The sequence below is a fragment of the Ascaphus truei genome, chromosome 7 (genome assembly GCF_040206685.1).
Source record: "Ascaphus truei isolate aAscTru1 chromosome 7, aAscTru1.hap1, whole genome shotgun sequence".
Classification (NCBI taxonomy): Eukaryota; Metazoa; Chordata; class Amphibia; order Anura; family Ascaphidae; genus Ascaphus; species Ascaphus truei.
Genome location: NC_134489.1, coordinates 75,466,588 through 75,489,823, shown reverse-complemented (window position 1 = coordinate 75,489,823; position 23,236 = coordinate 75,466,588). Strand labels below are relative to the sequence as shown.

General features: G+C 43.1%; 1 protein-coding gene across 4 annotated transcripts in view; it reads left to right on the top strand.

Annotated features, from left to right (window-relative positions):
• DCAF17 (DDB1 and CUL4 associated factor 17) overlaps nt 1–22,711 on the top strand; it is a 35,934-nt gene extending 13,223 nt beyond the window's left edge. For 2 of the 4 annotated variants that reach the window (XM_075609082.1, XM_075609081.1), the window contains exons 7-15: nt 4,251–4,340; nt 9,662–9,769; nt 11,865–11,970; nt 13,433–13,575; nt 17,907–18,016; nt 19,454–19,541; nt 20,203–20,286; nt 21,263–21,418; nt 22,453–22,711. In XM_075609082.1, coding sequence (XP_075465197.1) covers nt 4,251–4,340; nt 9,662–9,769; nt 11,865–11,970; nt 13,433–13,575; nt 17,907–18,016; nt 19,454–19,541; nt 20,203–20,286; nt 21,263–21,418; nt 22,453–22,590 — 1,023 coding nt within the window. In that variant the 3' untranslated portion in view covers nt 22,591–22,711. The remainder of the gene's footprint in view (nt 1–4,250; nt 4,341–9,661; nt 9,770–11,864; nt 11,971–13,432; nt 13,576–17,906; nt 18,017–19,453; nt 19,542–20,202; nt 20,287–21,262; nt 21,419–22,452) is intronic. The other 2 variants (XM_075609083.1, XM_075609084.1) reach the window with 2 other exon arrangements.
• Nucleotides 22,712–23,236: the final 525 nt, after the last annotated feature.

The window sequence follows — 23,236 nt, the reverse complement described above, 5'->3', positions numbered from 1 at the left end:
CTGTATGATACTTTGATGTCTCACAAATATATTTTTCTTTAGTTTGGAGCTTGCCAATTTCGCATTATTGTAATTGATGAAATCAGCGAAAGTAAAATAATAATTCTCCTCCATGCATCTGCTCTTTTTTTGCAATGCGTAATATTTTTTTTATACTTTTATGGCCAGAAAATATATTGCATTTTAGTGTTTCTGAGATTTTTTTCAGCACTGAGCTGTGGTTATTTTAATTCACTGCATTTTATTGACTAAATAAAAATAGCACTTGTGGTGTGCTGTCTCTGACTGGTCTGGAACCCTGTCTTTCCCCCATTATCACTTGACAAGCAGTGTCTCCACTGCAGCTAGAGATTCTGGGTAATGATATGCAAATGAGCACATTGTGTCATGTTTTACTTATAATCCATTTTAACATGGAACCCTATAAGCGTATGTCTGCCGTATTATACAGCTATTCAGCAACTTTGGTTAAAGAAGCATAAATAATATAAGCTGAGATAACTGTAGTGCTTTAGCATAAAAACCTTCTTTATTGATCACATCACCAGACCATGTTTTTCAGACCTGAATAAAGCAGATTCCTGTCTTCAGATGAAGAGGAAAAAAAATGTTCCTCCTCTGTTTATTGATATGAAGAGCATGTAACCTTCCAATGCTATTGGTGCCTTTTTAATATCTTGTATTATTATTATTATTGGAACCTTTCAGCATGGAAAAAGTTTTAATGCTAATGCACTTAAGTCGGTCATGAGAGTCTTTAGCAGAGTCAATTTACCGTAAATGTTTGAATAATAACCTGGGGTACGATTTACAATTTCTGTGCGTGTACCCGGCTACAATTAAAGTACAGGCTATTATTTAAGCCCCGGCTGCAGATGAAATAAAAATAACGTTTAAATAAAATTGAAAATAATGTTTCATATAAAAGAATTATTAACAGTTTTGATCAAAGGTGATCAGAAAGATTCCCCCTCTATTGAGCACTCAACCCTGAGATAGTCGTAAGTGGACTGAAAATTGCCCTGTAGTGATTACTACAAATTATTGGTAAGTTGGCCAGAATCACCGCGGAAGTCAAAAAATAATAAAATTTTATTAATTCTACATAGAAAATGCTAAAAACACATATACATTGTTAAAATCCCCATGCTGTTGTGGCCTATGAGTAAATTGTTCCTTAATAGAGCAATAGTAATTGTATGCCTCTATATACTCATATGACATCCAAAAATAATCTTCTACTAATGTAGTGTGGCTACGTGCAGATAGGTGTGGTATTATGTACAACGCCTATTGATTTGGCTAGTGTGATGCCGTGGCATATGATCTGTGAATATGCTATTGCATGAGTGGTATCTCATATAAACCTTGGGTAACAGAGTTCATATCAAAACACCAGATAATAAGCTCTAGTATTGTGGTTCAGTCTGAAGGTACTCTAAAGCAATGCTGTTGCAAAGTCAGTAGCAGGGTTGTGGCTAGTAGCAGATGAATATTACTCCATCAAATCATAGAGGTATCTCATTGCAGCTGTAGGAAAAATGCATATGGTGGTATGCATATAAACACGCTGTACTGGACTGCTACAATAGTAACCGCTTGCTTCTAGCATATATAGAGAGTATCAAAGTACCACAGAGTGTGCTGTAATAGGACCACAATAACCGATAGGGCGACCCATATGCCACTATCCTAGAGGCACAACCAAAATGCATAGAGCTGTGTCTCCCAGATGGAGATATTACTTGATACAGATCGATAGCCAACACTGCCACAATATACAAGCCTGCTCGTAGCTGAAACCGAAGGGATGTCGCCACTTGGAGTGACGTCACTCCAAGTGGCGACATCCCTTCGGTTTCGGCTACGAGCAGGCTTGTATATTGTGGCAGTGTTGGCTATCGATCTGTATCAACTAATATCTCCATCTGGGAGACACAGCTCTATGCATTTTGGTTGTGCCTCTAGGATAGTGGCATATGGGTCGCCCTATCGGTTATTGTGGTCCTATTACAGCACACTCTGGTACTTTGATACTCTCTATATTTGCTAGAAGCAAGCGGTTACTATTGTAGCAGTCCAGTATAGCGTGGTTATATGCATACCACCAATGTTCGACAAACCTATACATTTGCTCGCCCCGGGCTAGTGGATTTAACCCCCGGGCGAGTAAATATTGGCCCAAGCAGTACACGTTTGGTACTAGGTGGCGAGTAGATTTTTTGGTGATTTGTCAACCACTGCATACCACCATATGCATTTTTCCTACAGCTGCAATGAGATACCTCTATGATTTGATGGAGTAATATTCATCTGCTACTAGCCACAACCCTACTACTGACTTTGCAACAGCATTGCTTTAGAGTACCTTCAGACTGAACCACAATACTAGAGCTTATTATCTGGTGTTTTGATATGAACTCTGTTACCCAAGGTTTATATGAGATACCACTCATGCAATAGCATATTTACAGATCATATGCCACGGCATCACACTAGCCAAATCAATAGGCGTTGTACATAATACCACACCTATCTGCACGTAGCCACACTACATTAGTAGAAGATTATTTTTGGATGTCATATGAGTATATAGAGGCATACAATTACTATTGCTCTATTAAGGAACAATTTACTCATAGGCCACAACAGCATGGGGATTTTAACAATGTATATGTGTTTTTAGCATTTTCTATGTAGAATTAATAAAATTTTATTATTTTTTGACTTCCGCGGTGATTCTGGCCAACTTACCAGTAATTTGTAGTAATCACTACAGGGCAATTTTCAGTCCACTTACGACTATCTCAGGTTTGAGTGCTCAATAGAGGGGGAATCTTTCTGATCACCTTTGATCAAAACTGTTAATAATATAACCTTATCCTCCAGAGCACCTTTCATTGTACACATTTCTCTTGTTAAACATGGTGATGCGGTCCCACTAATCTATGTCCTTTCATATAAAAGAAGTAATATATAGAGCAGGAACAGCTGTTCCTAAATCAGTGCTCAGAGAAGACAAGCAAGTTCATATTTTGTAGCTACTTTATATGTATATAGCAACATTCTGATGAGTCCGGACACGAATATACATCCATGATAATAATCTATATTGAAAGAGTCACATTATATTCCAGTGAATAGCTGCATAGGGGATGCCTGCAGCCCCACGATTAGTGGAAACGGCAGACACCCTCTCACCTATAACAATGTAGTTCTCCTGGAGCTAGACTATCAATGTAGAAAAAGAGGAGTTCTTGAGAACATGACTAATCATATAGTTCTTACGACCTTCTGATTGATGTCGGCGTGCTCCCTACTCGCGTGATTATTGCCAAAGAGGTAAGAGGGATTCCTCAGCTCAGTGGAGCATTACAGGTCCGGACCTGCGCCATCTTTTTTTCACCCGTCTGACTTCCATACTTCTCCGGTATCACTCACCACCCAGAACAGTTGTAAGTCTATTTTTGCTTATGTATTGTATTTTATTTTAATATACAGTGTTGGTATAGCCCACTGTGGGTATTTTAATCATTAAAACCTATTGCCTCTCAGCACGCCTCCTGCTTTTCTTTTTCTTTCTTGTGAGCTTCCTATTTGGGAGCTCGCTTTTTTAGAGGAGACTGTGGCGTTCCCCTGAGCAGGCGGCAGCACGAGTCTTTGGCAATAATCACCTACCACTTGTTTTGGCACAGCACGGAATACCATCATCTGATTTATTTATAGTGATATAATTATAGATATATATCTATATATCTCCCATAATACTGACTTTCTTCCAGTGTTATTTTACATAAAAATCAGCTTTTTCCTTTTGTTACAGTTTTGATTTCATTGGTGTTTGAAATACTGAGATCTGTACACAATATAGGGGTTTATGTATGAAGGTAATTTTGAAGCAAGTCTTGGAGCGTGAAGATGTGATCCTGCACCTCTGTGTCCGTATGTTAGGGTACTATTCTCTGATCTTATCCCGTGTGCATGAGTTTACACGTTGGGAATGGAGGAGTTACCCATATTAGAATGTGATGTAAATCACTGCTAAAGTAAGAGACCCGTTACCTACTCTGTATCATCTTCCTGTCTGCATCAATTACTTTATGTAGGAAGGCGGGTGGATTTACATGAACACGTCCTGTGGCATTTTCCTTCTCTCTATTCACCGTCTTCTAATAGGCAACACACCATATTCTGCAATAAATGTAAAATTTGTGATATCAAAATGTGTTTTTATATTTTTCTTTCAACAGTCGGGCAGTCAAAGGTCTGTGCTGTTGTACCTGGCTGTATTCAGGGTCTTACCTCTCTCGTTGGTGGGAATTCTGGAGATAGACAGACGCGTAAGAGCACTAAATTCAGTTAATTCATCAGGAGGTATATGGCTGACAGATCCCCGATGCTGGTAGAAGACTCTTGTTTTCATATCACGACACCTGTTTAGTGAGGGAGCTAATTGATACAGTATTATGTTAGTTCTTATTCTCCTGTTAGCTTATTAATTAAACCCACCTGTGCCAGAGAGGCCAGCAGAACATTACAAAGCAAACGACTTTTTTTTTTTTCTATGTCGTCCATTGCAGGCAGACACCAATGGGTTAACTCTTCCTTCTAGCTCAGGAAGGTCAAGAACTTCCGTGACCACAGTAAAGGAGGCTTGGCCAATCCCTGGTCAGTTATCTTCTAAGTTCTCTTTGAGGCAGCAGAAACATTAAAACAAGAAGAAAATAAGGGAGATAAGTACTTTTGCCATAGAGGACTTTAAGAATCCAAAATATCAGTTGGTTCATTTCCCTTTTTTCTTGTGCGGCAGGCGGACACCTCCTCTGGAGGTTGGCTGCTGTTTTGGGGAAGTTATCATGGCCATACAGACAGCCCTGTGTTATGGTTCTCTATGGTGTCCTCTGCTGATGTTTGCTGTGCCAGTAAAATGTCGGCACTGGCCGCATGGGACTATTGACATGAGGCGCCCGGGGAGTGATGTAATTGTGCTTTGAACCATCACTTCCGGTTCGACTAATGTTTTTTTGGGCACTCGGGGAATAAGCTGGATTTGGACACCAGGTATTTAAAATGTGTTTTTTCTTTCCTCCTTTGTCTCCTAATTTAGAGGTTATAGGTGCTATTTCTGGTTGTTAAAAGGAAATTCAGGTTTTTAAGCCTATAAAGCAGTTTCTAAGTACAAATATATTGTGCCGAGTGGGATGTCAAGTTATCAGCTACTTACACCAAGAGGGTGTGTGTGTGTGTGTGTGTGTGTGTGTGTGTGTGTGTGTGTGTGTGTGTGTGTGTGTGTGTGTGTGTGTGTGTGTGTGTGTGTGTGTGTGTGTGTGTGTGTCTGTGTGTGTGTCTGTGTGTGTGTCTGTGTGTGTGTAAAAAAAATAAAGTACAGTCTGACGTAACCAAGGCCTTTCATGGATATAGAAATGGACGGTTTTGTAGATTTGCTCGGGGGGGCTTTTCTTATCTTGGAGGAATGTTCCTCATCTGAGGGAAGAAGAGACCTAAGCTGAAGGGAGGTCCTTAAGGGTGGATGCTGTAGATAAACTTATCAAGACTACCAGAAGAACTTTAAATATTGAGAAATCTAACGAAGAATTGGGGGTCCTCGATTTGGCCTTTCTGGGTCCTAAGATCATGTAGAAGATTCCAAGTGCACAGATCTATTAAAGAAATGGTGGAGGCAGAATGGGTGTCGCTAAATATGAGCGATAATGATGTGGAAGTTAGTCAGAATTGACCCCTTTTAACGAAAAATGCGGTAGATGGGGAGCCCCGTTAAAAGTAAATGGTAAGAAATACGACAATCCCGATCAAGGATCATTTTAAGATTCCATGGATCGGAGAACTGACTAGGTTCTACGTAAGCAATATTCAACACTGAGTGGCACTGAAACCAGCAATAGTGGTGACGTATATCTTGAACTGTAAGGATCTGAAAGATAGAATTGAGGCCAGAATATCTAGACAGAAGTTGCTCAAGGACTTCTCGAATCTAAAAGATTCAATTGATATTTCTCAATGTTAAACGACTCACAGCAAGATACTCGGCAGCCGCAAGACGGACACTGTGGCTCAAGCCTTGGACGGCAGATGCCACATCTAAAAATAGGCTTATTCTCTGCCTTAGAAGAAGGGGTGACTCGGTGAGTAAAGACACTGACACTGAGTTTGAAGCAGGGGAACCTGGTTCAATTCTCGGCATCGGGTCCTTGTGACCTTGGGCAACAAACAATAGATTGTAAGCTTTACAGGGCAGGGACCTGTGCCTGCAAAATGTCTATGTAAAGCGCTACGTAAAACTAGCAGCGCTATACAAGAACATGCTTATAAATAATAATTATAGTTGTTCCTATCTCTTTGCTGAGCCTCTAAATAATATTTCCAGAATGACTGGAGGAAGAGGTAATTTCTTGCCCCAACAGAAGAGATTGAGGTCTTCATCGTTTGTCAGGCCTCCAAGGCGAAGTTACCATGGTGCAAGATCTGTTGTTTTTAAAATAATGCATATCTCCATATTCTAATTAAAAGAATCCCACCTCAAATTCCTGAGATTTTGTCTGGACGGCCAGTACTACCAGGTTATGAATCTTCCAGGCTGGCCATGGCACCCAGAACATTCACAAATGTCATGGCAATGGTGGCAGCTTTGCTAAGACCAAAAGGAGTCGTGGTCACGTACCTAGACCCATCAGAACAAAGCGCCAGAGATAGTTTGTATAGTACATGAAACATTAGAAGACCATGGTTGACAACCCAATGTAAAAAAAGCAATTTGGTTCCTGTCCAAGTCAACCAGTTTCTTGGGATGGTATTAGACACACAAAAAAGATTTGGTGTTGCTGCCGGTCCCCCAAAGTTTACAGGATTATGAAAAGAGGTTTAGGTTTTCAGGAACCTTTTCAAACTATCCAAAAATGTAGTTTATGCACATAGTAGGACTTCTCAATTCCATGGCAGAGGTGGTGCCTTGAGCTACATTTCATCTGAGACCACTGCAGAGACATTTTTGCGGGGCACCGGAATCCAAGCTCAAATTACAGAATAAAGTTATTGCTGAGCACAAAGTGTAGTTTATGGTGGTGGACCAAAATGTAAAATCTATGGAAAGGCAAATCACTAGTTCCCCCAACTTGGTCAGTGTTAAAAATAAATACATTTATGGGAGTCTCAGAGGATGGCTCTGATTCTGGCTCGGCTTGCCAGAATCAAGTAATGCAAGGGCTCTGGTGAAGTCGAGGAAAAGGGGCTTCCTATCAATGTGAGGAAGTTTCTAACCATATTCTATGCCATTTGAGGCTTTAAGGGCATACTAAGAGGATTTCTGCTGAGGGTTCTGTCTGACAATATTAAAGCGGTAGCATATATCAATCAGCAAGGGGGAACGAGAAGCCAGAGCAAGCGGTTCCATGCAATTCTGCCACATACATATCAGGAGATACATTTAGAACCTGACTATCTCAGCAGGTATTCAGTGCACCCAGGAAAATCTGAACTGAACCAGAATATCTTCAACCAAATAATTCGGCGATGGGGTTGTCAGACTATTGACTTGATGTCATCAGTTAAAGTCCAGGCATACGTGTCAAGGTGTCGGGATACAGAAGCGGTGGCATGGGAGGCCTTCACAATCCAGTAGGAATTTCGTTCTAGGATACATATTCGCTCCTTTTTCTCATTCTGCAATCCAGGTTGCATCATTGGGAGCATTCTAACACACAACAAATTGCTCTCGATCCTATGATTAGCAGATTTTTAAAGGGCTACGTCTAGGATGAGGCCTAGAATCTGGATCCCTGTTGCATCCTGGCACCTGAATCTGGTTGCACAACCACTTGCTTCCTATTGTACCTATATACTACCTATCAATGAAGTTGCTTACCATTAAAGTCGTCTTCCTGATGGCGATTTACAACGCCATGCATTATCTTGTCGTGAACCTTTCTTTCAAGTGCACTAAGATAAAATAGCTATGTGAACCGTTCAATATTTTCAAACTAAGGTGGTTTCAGATTTCCATATGAATCAGTACATTGTGCCCTAACCCGTCCAATGACGAGGAACAGCAATGGCATAATTTAGATGCAGTTAGGGCGTTTGCAACCTATGTCCAGAGTACTGACCGTTTCATGAAAACCTTGAGGTTATTTATCCTCTTAGGGGGACCTCAAAATAGTCAGGCAGCTTCCAGTACCTCGATATTCATGTGGATTGAAGCAGATATTTGTGAGGCATACAGATTAGTAGGAAGAAGACTACCTGAAAGGCTAAAAGCCCACTCTACCAGCGCCACAGGCACAGAAGGCTCGTGCTTCTGCACAGATTTTGCAAGGCAGTGGTCTTCTTTTCATACAAGAATGTTCAAACGTCGGCCAATGCAAGATTTGGAAGGAAAGTGCTCTAAGCAGTCGTTCCGGCTGTGAAAAGAGATGCCCCCTCCGAATCATTTTAAGGTTGCTCTGGGACATCCCATAAGTGTCTGCCTGCCGCAGAGGATGTAGAAGAAAAAGGGAAATGTATCTACTGATATTTCGGTTTCTTAAAGTTTTCTATGGCAAAGTACTTATCGCCCTTATTTTCATGTTTGTGCTCCCTTAGGCTACGCTTATAGTGCCGGCGACGTTCGGCTACGGTTGCTGGAAAAATAAAATAGGGATGACTTCCAGCGATCGCTACCAATCCGTCGTGTCGCGCTTACTATAAGGGCACGCGACGGCGGCAATGCATTTGATTTGCGTCGCCGTCGCCAGCACTATAAGAGCAGCCTTAAAGAGAGCTTGGACAGAAGATAACTGACCGGGGATGGGCAAGCCCCATTTTATAGAGGTCTCGGAAGTTCTTGTCCTACCTCAGCTGGATGTAGGAGTTAACCCATTGGTCTGCCTGCCATGGAGGACTAGAAGAAACCAAAATATCAGTAAGTATATTTATTTTTATATATCCGCAGTTTTATATGGAAACTGAATTTTCAGATGTGAAAACAGAATTGCAGAATACAAAATATTTGCCATTTTCAGTTTGTTTGCATTTGAATAGGACTTTGTGTGTTAGCCCCAAAATTTGACCATAAGGGCGGCTTATCCAATTCACACATTGTACAGCTGCTTCCAGTTTGATCTAGTGTAACTAAACATTTCAATAAATATTTGCTTTTCCTATCCGCCAACTCTCAGTTCAAGTGCTTTTGAAGATGCGTAGTTGCTTTTACCAAATTGTTACTGCAACATTTCTGAAGACTAAAATGTTTTTTAAAATTCATACCAGGAGAAGTATTTACTTAAACCTCTGCTTCTCTTCCTGCCAAAATAAGGAACTCAACAAAAGCATTGTAAAGGCTGCTGTATCTGTAAAGGAGCATTCCATGCAAAAAATTCCCCTGGATGGGAAGCAGAATGAAGTACTGTATCTGTGAAAGTTGAGGGTCCCCAGAGCTTAAATAAATGTGTTCAGCTTCCCGCCCCCATCCCCCCTATAATAAAAAGAAACTAAACAAACCTAAGACCACCCTAGGCGGAACTGCTCCTATAAATTTTGACCTGGAATTGCAAATGGAAATACAGTATACCTTTTTAAATGGCCCTTAATTTCAAATAAAGAACGTTTCTTGGTAAAACTAAAAATCTTTAATCTGCTTTTATTTTATTTTTTTCTTGATGTCATGTAGATTTTTGGATCCAGCATAACGGATGCGATGGTTTCTCATGGCATGCTCGTTGTAATGCATAGTGCTGGTCTGGTGCGTCTTTACAGCTTTGAGAGAATCGCTGAGCAGGTAACAAACTATGGAGCTTTGAATTCAAATGTTTAACAAGCCACATAAAATAGAGCTACAGTAACTATTCTTTATGTATCAGAGGAGATTTTCATTTTGGACGTTTGATTTACATACCATTGAACATTCAGATTACAGGGCAGAAATGTTGAACAAAAGCCGGACCACAAATCAAATAAAATACAAGTTTGAAAACCTGATATTGAGTGGTTGAGGGAATCCAAAGCTGTGGTACATGTAACATCTGGTTATACACAATGTCTACATATTGGTACCCCTCACTCTCATCCATGTGACTGATTCCCTAACCTCTGTTTCAGGTGACCGCACTGCAGTCCCGCATTATCTGCCATTCAAGTTAATGACCATTAATGTGGGGTTGCAGTGCGTTAACCAGTAACGTAGGTTAGTGAATCTCGCTCCGTGCATTCTATGTTTTCTGTTACTGTGGGAGAACTGAAGCAAAGAGAAGACGAGCACATTGTTAACTCTGAGTTCCTGGAATTTTCCAAAACATACTGATATTTTCTGTTGACGCTGGGGGCAGAGTGAAGACTACTCATACTGGTGAAAAATTCCTTTGCTCTGAGTGGACTGTTACATACTGCTTTGGAATTCTATGTTGCAAGTTCTGCTAAAAATAAGTGATTAGAGGAAATAGCCTGTGGGACCTGGCAGAGCTGGCCACCATGTTACTAGATAGGAATACATTGGAAATAGGAGCCAGAAGAGTTTGCTTTGCCTTAAAGGGGCAGAAGTCCATATTTTAAGTCGTGCCAGATGACTGAAGTAACACCCAAAGTGATATTGAGCGGCGCTTCCACACAATATACAATAAGTGATCACGTGATTATAGTAAGTCTGTGAAAAAGGTGTTTATACCATGAATTATAATATTCGTGTGAAATTGCTCAACCTCCAGTGGGGACTTGTTTCCAAAAGTCCTCCCCCACGTACAACTCTCCACAAATTCCAGAAGGAGCACGATCAGCCCAAAAAGTAAAAAGAGAAAATAAAGTGCACACAATGGTGATACGTTGGTAGTTGAATGGGATCTTGGCTCATATGGGTGTTCTACTTACAGTGTAAATTTTGGCTTGATAAATAAACACCTTCATCTGTACAATATCTTTTTATTCTTCGAAATTGTCTGAATGGCACATTATCCATCCATTTCGGATGGTGGCAACTAAACCTCAATATATAATTACTTGTGTCAACAGATTTAAAGAAGGATTTGGTCTTCAGTAAACCATTTTCTATATATATCGTAAGATCCAAAAAGTCTAACTCCTCTTTGCTGACTTTTGAGGTAAATCTTACATTTTTATCGTTAATGTTTATATCGTCCAAAAATTGTTCAAGCTTTTTTCCAAACCTCCCATCCATATAAGAATTATGTCATCTATGTACCTTCAGATATTGGTAGAAGCCGGGTAAGGGAGCGGAGGATGTTACACCATGTGTGAAAAAACATATAAATACAAAGTAGTGTAATATGTTTGACACAGTAAATTAATGGAGTGTTTGAAATCTGCAATGTTTCTACTCACATTTTGAGTGAATAGACAAAAGCAAAATCCAATCAGTGGCACTGCATACACCATGTGGGAGCGTGTGGGTTTACCTCCAAATGAAGAAAAGAACTACCATTGAGCAGATATATTCAAATAATCTTTATCTAGACAATAAAATATTATATGACCTGGCCCATAGAGAGCACTCTTACTAGAAGGCCATTCTTGGGCAATAACCGTAAAACAACGCGATCAGGACGGTGCTCTCACCGCCTCTATAGCACTTGATGTTCCTTGGTATTCTCTGTGTGGTGCCGTCTGTTGTCTCTTCCGGTTTCGGCCGCTCGCGTTGGATATGCCATTCGTTGTAAAGTGAAACGTTGGATAACGAGGACTACCTGTACTGACATTAAGTCATTGAGACTTTGTATGTCACCACTCCACACTATTGCTTTGGTCACCCTGCTACAATACTCAGATTCTGCCGCCTTAATGCAATTCGGTAACAATGTGACCATTCAAATGTTATGACACCAAATATAACACTAGTTTTTTTCCCCCATAACTTATCTTTTTAGTATATGCAGCAGAAACTTGTTTTAGGACAAGCATGCAATTGGAAAAGTGACAAGGGGACTGTTGGAGAATTTCCATTCGGCATTCCTTGCAACATTACATTAACAGGTATATAGTTGGCATTTCTTGGTACTATAATCTTGTAGCATAGTGCCCAGGACATACTTGAAAACGAGAGGTAACTCTCAATGTATTACTTCCTGGTAAAATATTTTATAAATAAATAGGCTGATTTCATTTAAAATGTAACGATCAGTGGGTCACTTCCTCAAACCCATTTCCAGACCTTCCCTCTCATAGGAGATACCTTTTTAAATGCAACTTAAATTGCACAGTTTGTATTTGCAAGTTCAGTGGCTAATAGGTTATTTGTGTCTTTAACTTTCCACTTTACCCTGATGTCTATTTTTCCAGAGTTTATCTGTTGAAAAGTCAGGTAATTTCTACTACAGCAAGGACTCTGAACACATTGGGGTTTTCCTTAATGGTTTTATTCCCACCCAAGTCATAGACCCAGGACATTCCATGATGAACTAAAATTACTATCATAGAAAGGTTAACCCAGGGGTTCTCAACTTCAGTCCTCAAGACAACCCCCCCTCCTGCCCCCCCCCCCCCCAAACAGGTTAGGTTTCAAGGATATCCCAGCTAATGATTGAGCCACCTATGCTGAAGCAGGGACTCATTCAGCCACCTGTGCTGATGCAGGGATATCCTGAAAACCTGACCTGTTAAGGGGTCCTGAGAACTGGAATTGAGAACCCCTTGGTTGCTGTACTGCTCACTCACTTTAATCCTTGCAGGGCTTTATCGTGACGGCAAGATGTAAGGTACAGAATACTCTGACATACTGCTCCATTTTCTGCTTCAGTTTGAGTGAAATGTTGTTTGTTTCCATTTCTATCCTCCCCCATGATGCCTTTGTCTCCTAGCTGAGGACGGGCTGCCACAAGAGGTGGCATTTAATAATAAACGATGCATGATTTCTGGGTTTTATCGTTTTTTAAGCAAGGTGGCTCTTCCTATCTTGTTCAAGCTCACCCCCACCCACATTTAAATGGTTAAAAGCTCACTCCATAGCATCTCCCACTCTCAGGGGAACTTGCCTGCTTGCAGTATGATTGTGACAAATCTAATACAGAGTGCTTTTCCTGGTAATGTACAGGTTAATAAAAGCTTCAATCAGACTTAGAACTATGCAACTAATGTTGACAGATTTATTATAAATCATTCTTCCTGGTAATGCACAGGTTATTAAGAATATATATTTGTGTTAGGGACCCTTGAGATGTGGTCTGCCGTGTAGTGGCTCAGGGGCTTACAACACTTTGGCCAAAATGCTAAACTAAAAGACCATTTTATTTAATAGATATCTATACATATATATTTAGGCACTGTACCGTGTATAGGTTTCACTGGATGTGCACTGAGCTCTGTCTGTGTTTCATGTTCTGTCTCTGGTTTTAAATACTGTAGATGTAGACAGATTAAATATTGGAACAAAGATGTCGGTTTTAGGCGTATTCCAAATATTATTTAATGTCATATTCTTTGTATAATTATTTTGTAGAGTGCCCTACTCTTCTGTTTGAAGTGCCCTGCCTAGACAATTCATTTGAAGTGGGTGGGTACCCCTGGCATTACATCATCACACCAAACAAGAAAAACAAGAGAGGAGCTTATCACATTCGATCCATGGATGATCACAGCCTGGTAATTATTCAGTGCTTTGTTTATTCTGTCGCTCTTCTTCTTCTTCTTCTTCTTCTTCTTCTTCTTCTTTTTTTTTTTTTTTTTTTTTTTTTTTTTTTTTATTATTATTTTTTTTTTACAACATGCAAAATGTACAAACAAAAAAGTTGTAGTTATTCATACAGATGATGAAGATAAAATGACCATCAGGAAAGGTAAAAGCAATTTTGGGCCGGCTGCCGACAGCTTTGGTTAAGCTCCAGGGGAATACCCCGGACCCGATAAAAATACAAAATGGTACAAGACAGGGATGCCCCTTATACCCTCTTCTTTTCGCTCTAACCATTGAACCACTGACTGCCACGATCAGAGCAAATATTAACATTCAAGGAATAACGATTGGAAAAACAAAATACAAAATCTCATTATTTGCCGATGATATAATTTGGACCTTGGCCAATCCCCAAACCTCCCTGCTCAACCTTCAAAAAGAATTGTCAGATTTTGGGAGAATCTCAGGATACAAAATCAACAATGACAAATCTGAGGCCCTAAATCTGAATCTCCCAGATCTAGAGATTAAACTATTAAAATTAAATTTCAACTATAGATGGAGCTCTACGCATCTACTATATATTTCTCAAAGTGTCCTATGTGTCGTTGCCTGTCTGTCTGTATGTGTCTCCCTGTGTCCCTCCCTGTGTCCCTAGCGGCAATCAGATTGGACCTTGGGCCAGGCCAATGAGATTGCTCCCTTGGCCCGCCCGCCCGCCCCCGCACACCTCTCATTGGCTTGAGGTGGAGTGACGACACACACACAACACACAACACACACCGCGGCGCTCATCGGGACCCGCGCGCACCTCCTCTCCCCGGGTCTCCCGCTTTCCCGCGCTTTTTCCTCCCCCCCCCCCTCCCCGACGCCGCTACAGTCAGCAGGGGAGCGGAGCGAGCGCCCGGGACACAGCGGGGGACTCTCACCTCTCCACGGCTCTCACCACCCATAGGCCACTCCCTCACCCGGCGCTCACCCCACCCCCTGCTCACCCCCCCCCCCCCCCCCACACACACACAGAGCACGCGGCTCTCCCCTCACCCGGCGCTCCCCCCGCCCCACACACACACACAGAGCACGCGGCTCTCCCCTCACCCGGCGCTCCCCCCACCCACACACAGAGCCCGCGGCTCTCCCCTCACACAGGCCGCTCCTCCGGCTCTCTCCGCCTCTCCCGCGAGAGGCACAGCACCTCCTCACCGGAGCGTCTCAGCCTCTCCGCGGAGAAGCCCAAGGTAGAGGAGGAGCGCGGCCGGGACCCGTAGGAAGAGGAGCGCGGCCATGTGCAAGGTGAGGAAACGCAGGGGAATGGGTTATTTACTGCGTCCCTGACTCACCCTGCCCTTTGCCCCCCCTGCCCTTTTCCCCCCCTGCCCTCCCTGCCCTTTGCCCCCCCTGCCCTCCCTCCCAATCCCCTTTGCCGCCTGCCCTCCCTCCCAATGCCCTTTGCCCCCGCTGCCCTCCCTCCTAATGCCCTTTGCCCCCCCTGTCCTTTGCCCCCTGCCCTCCCTCCCCCTGCCCTTTGCCTCCTGCCCTCCCTCCCCCTGCCCTTTGCCCCCCCTGCCCTCCCTCCTAATGCCCTTTGCCCCCCCCTGCCCTTTGCTACTGCCCTCCCTCCCCTGCCCTTTGCCCCCTGCCCTCCCTCCCAATGCCCTTTGCCCCCCCTGCCCTCCCTCCCAATGCCCTTTGCCCCCCCTGCCCTCCCTCCCAATGCCCTTTGCCCCCCCTGCCCTCCCTCCTAATGCCCTTTGCCCCCCCTGCCCTTTGCCCCCCCTGCCCTTTGCCCCCCCTGCCCTTTGCCCCCCCTGCCCTTTGCCCCCCCTGCCCTTTGCCCCCCTGCCCTTTGCCCCCCCTGCCCTTTGCCCCCCTGCCCTTTGGCACCCTGCCCTTTGGCACCCTGCCCTTTGCCCCCCTCCCTGTCCTCTTGCCCCCCCTGCCCTTTGCCCCCCCTCCCCCCCTGCCCTTTGCCCCCCCTCCCTCCCTGCCCCTCCCTGCCCTTAGCCCCCCGCCCCTCCCTGCCCTTAGCCCCCCCGCCCCTCCCTGCCCTTAGCCCCCCCGCCCCTCCCTGCCCTTAGCCCCCCCACCCCTCCCTGCCCTTAGCCCCCCTGCCCCTCCCTGTCCTTTGGCCCCCCGCCCCTCCCTGCCCTTTGGCCCCCCCGCCCTTCCACTCCATGCCCCCTGCCCTTCCACGCCCGGGCAACGCCGGGTATATCAGCTAGTGTCAAATATTTAGGAGTGAATGTGACTAGACCCTATAATTCTTTATACCAGAGAAATTACCCACCTCTATTTGATAGGATTAAAAGGTACTTAACTAAGTGGGAGGGATATCAGATCTCGTGGATATGAAGAATGGTTTCAGTTAAAATGAACATACTCCCGAGGCTGTTATATCACTTCCAAACCCTCCCTATCCATATTCCAGTCTCGGACATGAAAAATTAGCAATATAAAATATTTCATATGGCAAGGCAAAAGACCTAGAATAGCCATATTGGTTATGATGGCTTCAAAGATAAGGGGGAGAATGGGTGTCCCAGATGTCTCAATTGGGCAGCCTGGTAATATTTTGAGATAAGTGGTAGTCTGGAACGCTGACCCAACCCAAAGCTACTGGTTAGCTATAGAAACCCAGTATGCGAAAACTCCTTCTCTGCCGACGGTAAAAGGGACACGCAGTCAAAAAGGTTTGAGCTGGGTGCAATGAGACATACCTGGGAGATCTGGTCAAAATCTAAGAAGAAATTCAGGTTGGTCTCGGCCGTTCCACAGCTTATTTTTGATAACCCTAATTTTCCCCCGGGTTGTGACCCAAAACAATTCGATCAATTCAAGATGAGAGGTATTGGAGTAGTTGCTGATCTTCTGAGTAAAGGAAAACTGATGAGCTTCCAGGAACTCCGAACCAAATATGAAGCACCTGACCTGAATATGCAAGTATCTACAAATCAGGCATTTTCTACAAACCTTGTCCCCGAAATTAGAATTCTCCTCCCTATCTGATTTTGAGGTACTATGTGGTAAAGGCCATTATCAAAAAGGTCTGATTACCAGGATATATGCTGGATTGGAGTCGGCAGTAGACTCTCCTGACCACGATTATATGATAAACTGGGCAACTGATTTAAATATTGTAATTGATAGAGATGACTGGGAGGACATATGGGAGTTCGCCTCAAAAAAGTATATGTACCGTAATCAAAGAAAAAAATATATAAAATACTATACTACTGGTACTTCACCCCAGCCCGATTGAAGCAGATATACCCTCTGGTGTCCGATCTCTGTTGGAGAGGCTGTGGTCAGAAAGGCGACATGGTCCACATTTGGTGGACATGTCCAATAATTCAGAACTATTGGAAAGTTATCCAAACCCTTATCAGGGAAATAACAGATTTATTAATTCCTATTGACCCATTGATTTTCTTGCTGGCCAAGCCAGTGGAGGACATTGGCCGCCCGATGAGAAGATTGATCTCATTTATTCTGACGGCGACGAGATGTGCTGTTGCGGCTGCTTGGAAAAAAATAGCCCCCCCTCCAGATGACCGGTTGAGAGGAGAATAAATGAGGTTATGGAGATGGAAAAAAAATGTCAGCCTTTTTTAATCTGTCAACGGACGATTTCTATAAGACATGGGATCCGTGGATAGGGCAGAGACCGGGCCCAAGTTAGGGTCTTCGCAATAACCTCCCAATGACCAAATTAAAGGGTGCAACAAAGCAAGATGCTTTGCTGGTCGAACGGTGGATGCCTTAGTTACCAAAGCCGGGTCTCTGGAACTGGTGGCCATGGAGGATTCCCGCCCCCGTCCTTCCCTCTCCCCTCTTCCCCCCCCCCCCCCCCCATGTTTCCTTTTCTTTCTTCTCTTTCTGTTCTTCTCTTTCCTCATTTTACTTTCTGTCCCATCATACTACAGTAATGAAGCCCACTGGTTGGGACTAGGTTGATTCTGCTTAGCGATGGGAAGAATGTTATATCTCTTGTTATATATGCTGAAAGAATGGTATACTGTTTTATATAAAGGTCAAAGTATTCTAACTTTGTTAAAATCACTGTAAGTGTACCTACACTTTGACACTTGAATCAATGTTATGTTATACTATTTGTTTCTCTGTCCAATAAAAAAATATTTGTACCAAAAAAATAGCCACTATCTACTTTTGCCCCCTTCAAAATCCCAGCTCTACCTAGCATAACAATATTTGATACGCAACACCTTTCCTGGTTTGAATATATAGTTATATTTATTATTATTATATTTTAATTATTCACCCCAATTCCTGTTTGCTTCAGGCAAAGAATGGGATACAAGATATGAAATGCTGCTCTTTAGAAATTGATTGGATACTCTTCCACGCTGATGAATCTGGGAGGATAATTCATATGGGACCTAATCGGATCAAGTAAGTATGATCTAAATTGCATCCACATCCACCCAACTAGGTAAATTCTTGAAGCTCCATAATACATATTGTATATTCCTTGGGATTACAAACCCATGTAAGAAGTGTTTGTTTTTTCCTTCGCATTCCCGGAATGAAGGTCCATGCTGGAGCTGTAACATAGCCAGACCAGAAACATGTCCTATATATACATATAGCACTTCTGGGCTAATTCAGGCATCTTTTGAGATTTGATGTCTTCGATTTGAGAACCTTCTCCTATAAATGTCTAGATTTTGGTGATGCGTTCCTATGTATGTCTAGCTTGCTATTTGTGTTACTATTTACATTGGGCCTTTTTATTAATGTGCTCCGCAATACGTTGCAGGTCCCACTGGCAGCAAGGGGCTTAATAAAGTGTTAGGGGTGAAGAGTGCAAATTGAAGCCTGTTCAATTTAGTACCTTGGAAAATATTAGCAGCTTAAAAAGTAGTACATCTTAGCAGATGGGGGCGGGGGGATGCGGTACAGTAACGGCAGTGCCAGTAATTAGAAGAAAATGACTTCTTGCCAAAATATAAGCAAAATTAAAAAATTTACCCTTTTTTTGTTCGTTTTTTAAAATTTCTTATTATTATGGTCTTTAGTTTTAACATTTGATTTTCAACCCTGAGCTGTTCTTCGCCAGACTGGAAAAAACTTAACAGTATGGCATGCTGGGAGTTTCAGTTTTGCTTTTAGTTAAATGCAAAGCTACACAAATGTTAAGACTCTCAGGCCTCGGACATGGTGGCATTCACAGCGCTGACGCTCATGCTCTCCTGTTCAAGCAGGAGCTTTTTTGTGTCTCTGCATGAGCGTCAGCGTGCGCGCTTTTGAGCCGGGCAGGAGGCGGGGCTAGCACGTCACGGCACTGACGTCACAGACTGCCATTGGCTTTTGGCGGTCACGTGACCGGCCCTGTGCTTCCCTCAGCGGGAAAACTTAAATTTTGATGTCGGCTGCAATTCCACATGCCTCCGCACGCCTGCGGAAGCGCCGTCTAAAACCGTGCTGATAGGGATAATGTTTCCCCTCAGCGCGGGTCAGCACGGTCTTTTTGACCATGGCCCTGGCCTAAGGCCACACTTATAGTCCCGGGACGCAACATCGCGTCAAAACAAATCTATTGAAGCTGTCGTGTGCGCTTATAGTAGGAGCGGCGCGACAGCTTGGTCGCGATCGCTGGAATCCACTTCAATTTTTTTTCAGCCACTGCATCGTAACGTCAGCGTCGCCGGCACTATAAGCGCGGCCTAAGCTGTATATATCTGTTGGGGGGACATTGTGTGAGGGTAGGACATTTGTTTTGAATCTTTTTCTTTTCTCCACTGGTCCTTACCAATTAGTTCATTATTTACTTACTCGTGCTTATGGAGATAACTTTATAGATCTTGATGATTTGTGACTTTGTTTTAGTGTATTAAGGCTGGAGGAGACGCACAATGATTCATATCAACGTCAAGTCATTGAGGATTTTGTCATTTTAGCCAGCAGGGACAGCAACGTAAGCAGCACATTTTATGAGCATACCTCACCAATGCTACTTTTTGTAGACATTTGCAATGGGGCAGTACTTCTAAATCCTCTGGTTTATTTGTATAAAAATAATCCTTAAAAGTCCTATTCTCTTCAGAGCCAAGCCCTATTCTTATGATACAATACTCCCTATTTTATTGCAACCAGCTTAATTATTGCCTTTTTAAAGCAAAGCAGCAATTCTCTTTCTCGCTCTCCTCACTCTCTCCCACCCCCCACCCCCACTCCCCCAACTAAAAGCAGAATTATCACTTTGGGGGTGGGATTCTGGTGGTGTCACCCTTATTTCAGCCCACACAATTTCCGAGGAAGATGCCGGTGCTGCTCGTGGAGGGAACATGGCCGTTGGTGTCAACCCATAGGAAGCTGCAACTGACGACGTTGCAGCTTCCTTTTGGCCTGCGGATCCCTCAAGATTTCGTGGCCATATTGTTTTCCAAGGAGGGAATTTTCAATCCAGTTTCTACCCCAGTAGTTATCTTGGGAAGTACCCCAGGGGGTTCCTGGTGCTGCAGATAGCCCACTCCACTTGCAATTATATAAAGATAAAATCCCAGGCGGGATTGTTGCTTTCTCTTGTTATATTGTCATACCCACAAAACTGATTTTTGATTCTGAATGTGTTTTAGGTGAATAACCTTGTTACAGTTACAGCTTCTGGGCGCTTAGTGAAAAAGCGTTTTAACCAACTAGATGACGATCCAGAGCAAGAGGTAAAAACATAAAGATGGTTGGGACTGTGATAACTTCTAATTCTATGAAATTAAACCTTTTATTTCACATCGCTATTTGTGGCTTTTAAAAAAAAAAATACGTTAAAGGTCTTACGGATAATAATTTGCATGAACAATATGATTCATTTAATTTTGAGAGCTGATTATTTAGCAAGCTTATCTAATTGGAAGAATCGGGACTGTAGCTGTTGATTAAAGCATAGTTCTATGTTCTGCCATTGAAACGCTGCCTTCCTCCTGAAATTGTGGAAGGGGCCAATGGTGGGGGCGGGGGGGGGTGGTGTGTGTGTGTGTGTGTGTGTGTGTGTGTGTCTCAAAAGGAGTGAAGCTGTGTTACATGGCTAAGCACTTTCAGTGTAATGCATCTCTGATATGTGTCATGAAGTCAAAGACGCTGACTGGGGAAAGCTGGGCCCGGTAACTCTGGGGCAACCGTCCGACTGGCCAATGCTGGAAGTTTGACCCGACAAAAAGTGGGGCCTCAGTGTAAGGGGGGCCACAGCTCGTATCAGCTGTTGGCCCTCGCTAGCTGGCTAATGCCAGAAGCTGGGCCCAACTTCCACATCTGGCCATGGAGGACTAGTTCCCCTCAGTTGCAGGGCCCTTCCTGAATAGAGGCCTCCTCCGTGTAAAGACAGTGAGGGGGAGATAGAGGAAGAAGAGTGACGGGGGGGAAAGTGGCTGGAGGGGGAGAAATACAAGGGGGAGTGGGTAGGGGGGAGACTGTGGGAGAACTACAGGGTGGGGGACTCGCAGGGCCATGGATGTGTGGCCTGGGGGGGACACTAGTCCTGGGCCCCGGGAAAGCTGTCAGTGGCCCTGCATGACGTGGCATTGCTGCTGATGAGGCTCTGATATTTTTCATGGAATGACTGAAGTGTTGAATGGGGCTTTGCATTGTTATAATGATGCGAGTGAGATACACTTTTTGCCCTCTCGTTTCCAACTTTCCCAGACTTTTAAGATATTGGACTATGAAGATGAATTAGATCTGCTGTCGGTTGTGGCAGTGACTCAGATAGAAGAAGAGGGGAAAGCTCACGTGGACCTCCACTGTAACAAGACCGGGACACTTCTGAAGAAGATCACCTTACAGGAATCCTGGGATGTGGTAAGACATAAAAATATGATGAGACATTCGTATGCAATTCCTCAATATATGCAGTGTCTAGTATTCATATACAGATTACCAGTGCTTCTGAAGATAACTTTACAGATCTAACCTTTACTTCAGTGTATTAAAGCAAGAGGAGATACAAACTTACGGGTGGTGCAGTTTCTACACACCCAATAAAAACGTTGAGGGGGGGGGGGGAATAAGGCTTTCTTTTAACTGCTCAGCTCTTACATTTTGCATGTCTATTCTTTGTAGATCAATATTTAATGGGTCAACCAGTGAGTTCTTCATGGAAAATTGTTCTCTCTTGTGAAGACTATACTGCAGTTTATTTTGGCACTAATGGGGTTAACCAGCTGTTAAACTGTGCCTTTTGTTTACAGCAAGCTTTAAATGCATATAAAAGTGGTAAACGGCGGTGCAACTGCTGTTGGAAAAATATAGCGTGCTCTTTGATAAAGCGTGGGTGACCACGCGAAACGCGTAAGAGTGTTCTCTTACTGTTTTTTAACGTGCCTTCAATAAATTTTTGCACCTAGTTCCTTTGCAGTTTTGGTCATATTTTTCCAACAGCAGTTGCACTGCCGTTTACCACTTTTGCATGCAGATACTCCTTGGTAGGAGCACGCCAACAGCACCAGGAAATTCCACAAGGTCAGCAGTGAGTAACTTTATTACATTTGTTACTTCATTCATGTGATCATCCGTTTCCTAACCACTCTGATTACCACACAAGATATACCTGTTGTAGGCTAGTGGTGTCTATATGGGTGGTGTTTAAAGGGACAATTATAATATGGATATTGGAATCCTGAGTTCATGAAGCTGTTTTTGTATGGAAGGAAATGAAGATTCAAGTAATATAATTTCAGCACATAGTCTTCTCCTGGTTAGCATCACTAGGGGTCAGTCCTCTACTTTTTCTCGTCATGTTTAAATGCATATAGTTTAGGATCAACTTCTCCAATAGGAGAGGGACTTGTACCGCACTGCAAAATAATCTGCTTGTGGCTTTCATGTTGTTGCAGACTTACAGTCATGACCTGTTTTTCAACAGAGACACTCTGATACATATCGAAGAAAAACCCAACCGCAACTTTTCTTGTTACGTTTACAAAATGCTGTGTAATCTTACAGAGGAAGAGGGGAGCAACCGACACGTTTAATACCTCCGGCAAATGCAAAGACCTATCAGCATTTTTATATGATCTGTTAATATGAAGAGCGTTTTTTATTCTACGTCTTCACTCCTAAAACCAATAAAGTTTTGTATTTTTTGTTCTTGTAGACAGAAAGTGCTTTTGTATTTGCTCAAGACTAATTTATGGAACATTTCACAATGTAAGTACTACAACAATCTAGTGTAGCAAAATGTAAGATCATTGCAAAGATGAGAGAAGACTGTGGCCCATATCACGAAGCGGTTCTGTACCATAACACACTTTCCAGCGCTGGAAGGCACCTTACAGTCCTTTCCAGTGGCTTGTCCATAAAGCATCTCCCAGTGTTACGGAATAGCACCGCTTAGTAAATATGGCTCTGTATCTCTGTTAAAGGGTTTTAAATCTAAGCAGCTTAGTAGGACTGCAGACAGTGTGAGTGTGATAGGCATGCAGAGGGAGAGGTAGTAAATGTAATATTTAGTGTCTGTGTGAAGGCTATTGAAAGCCTTCCATGCAGCAAATAAAGTTCATGCTTGTAACAAACCGCATGTTCAAATTGAAGATATCATCTGGTTTCTGAAATGAACATATTAGTGGTGTCTGCTATGTTGACCTAACTGTACATCAATCACTTGATCGTAGGTAGGAT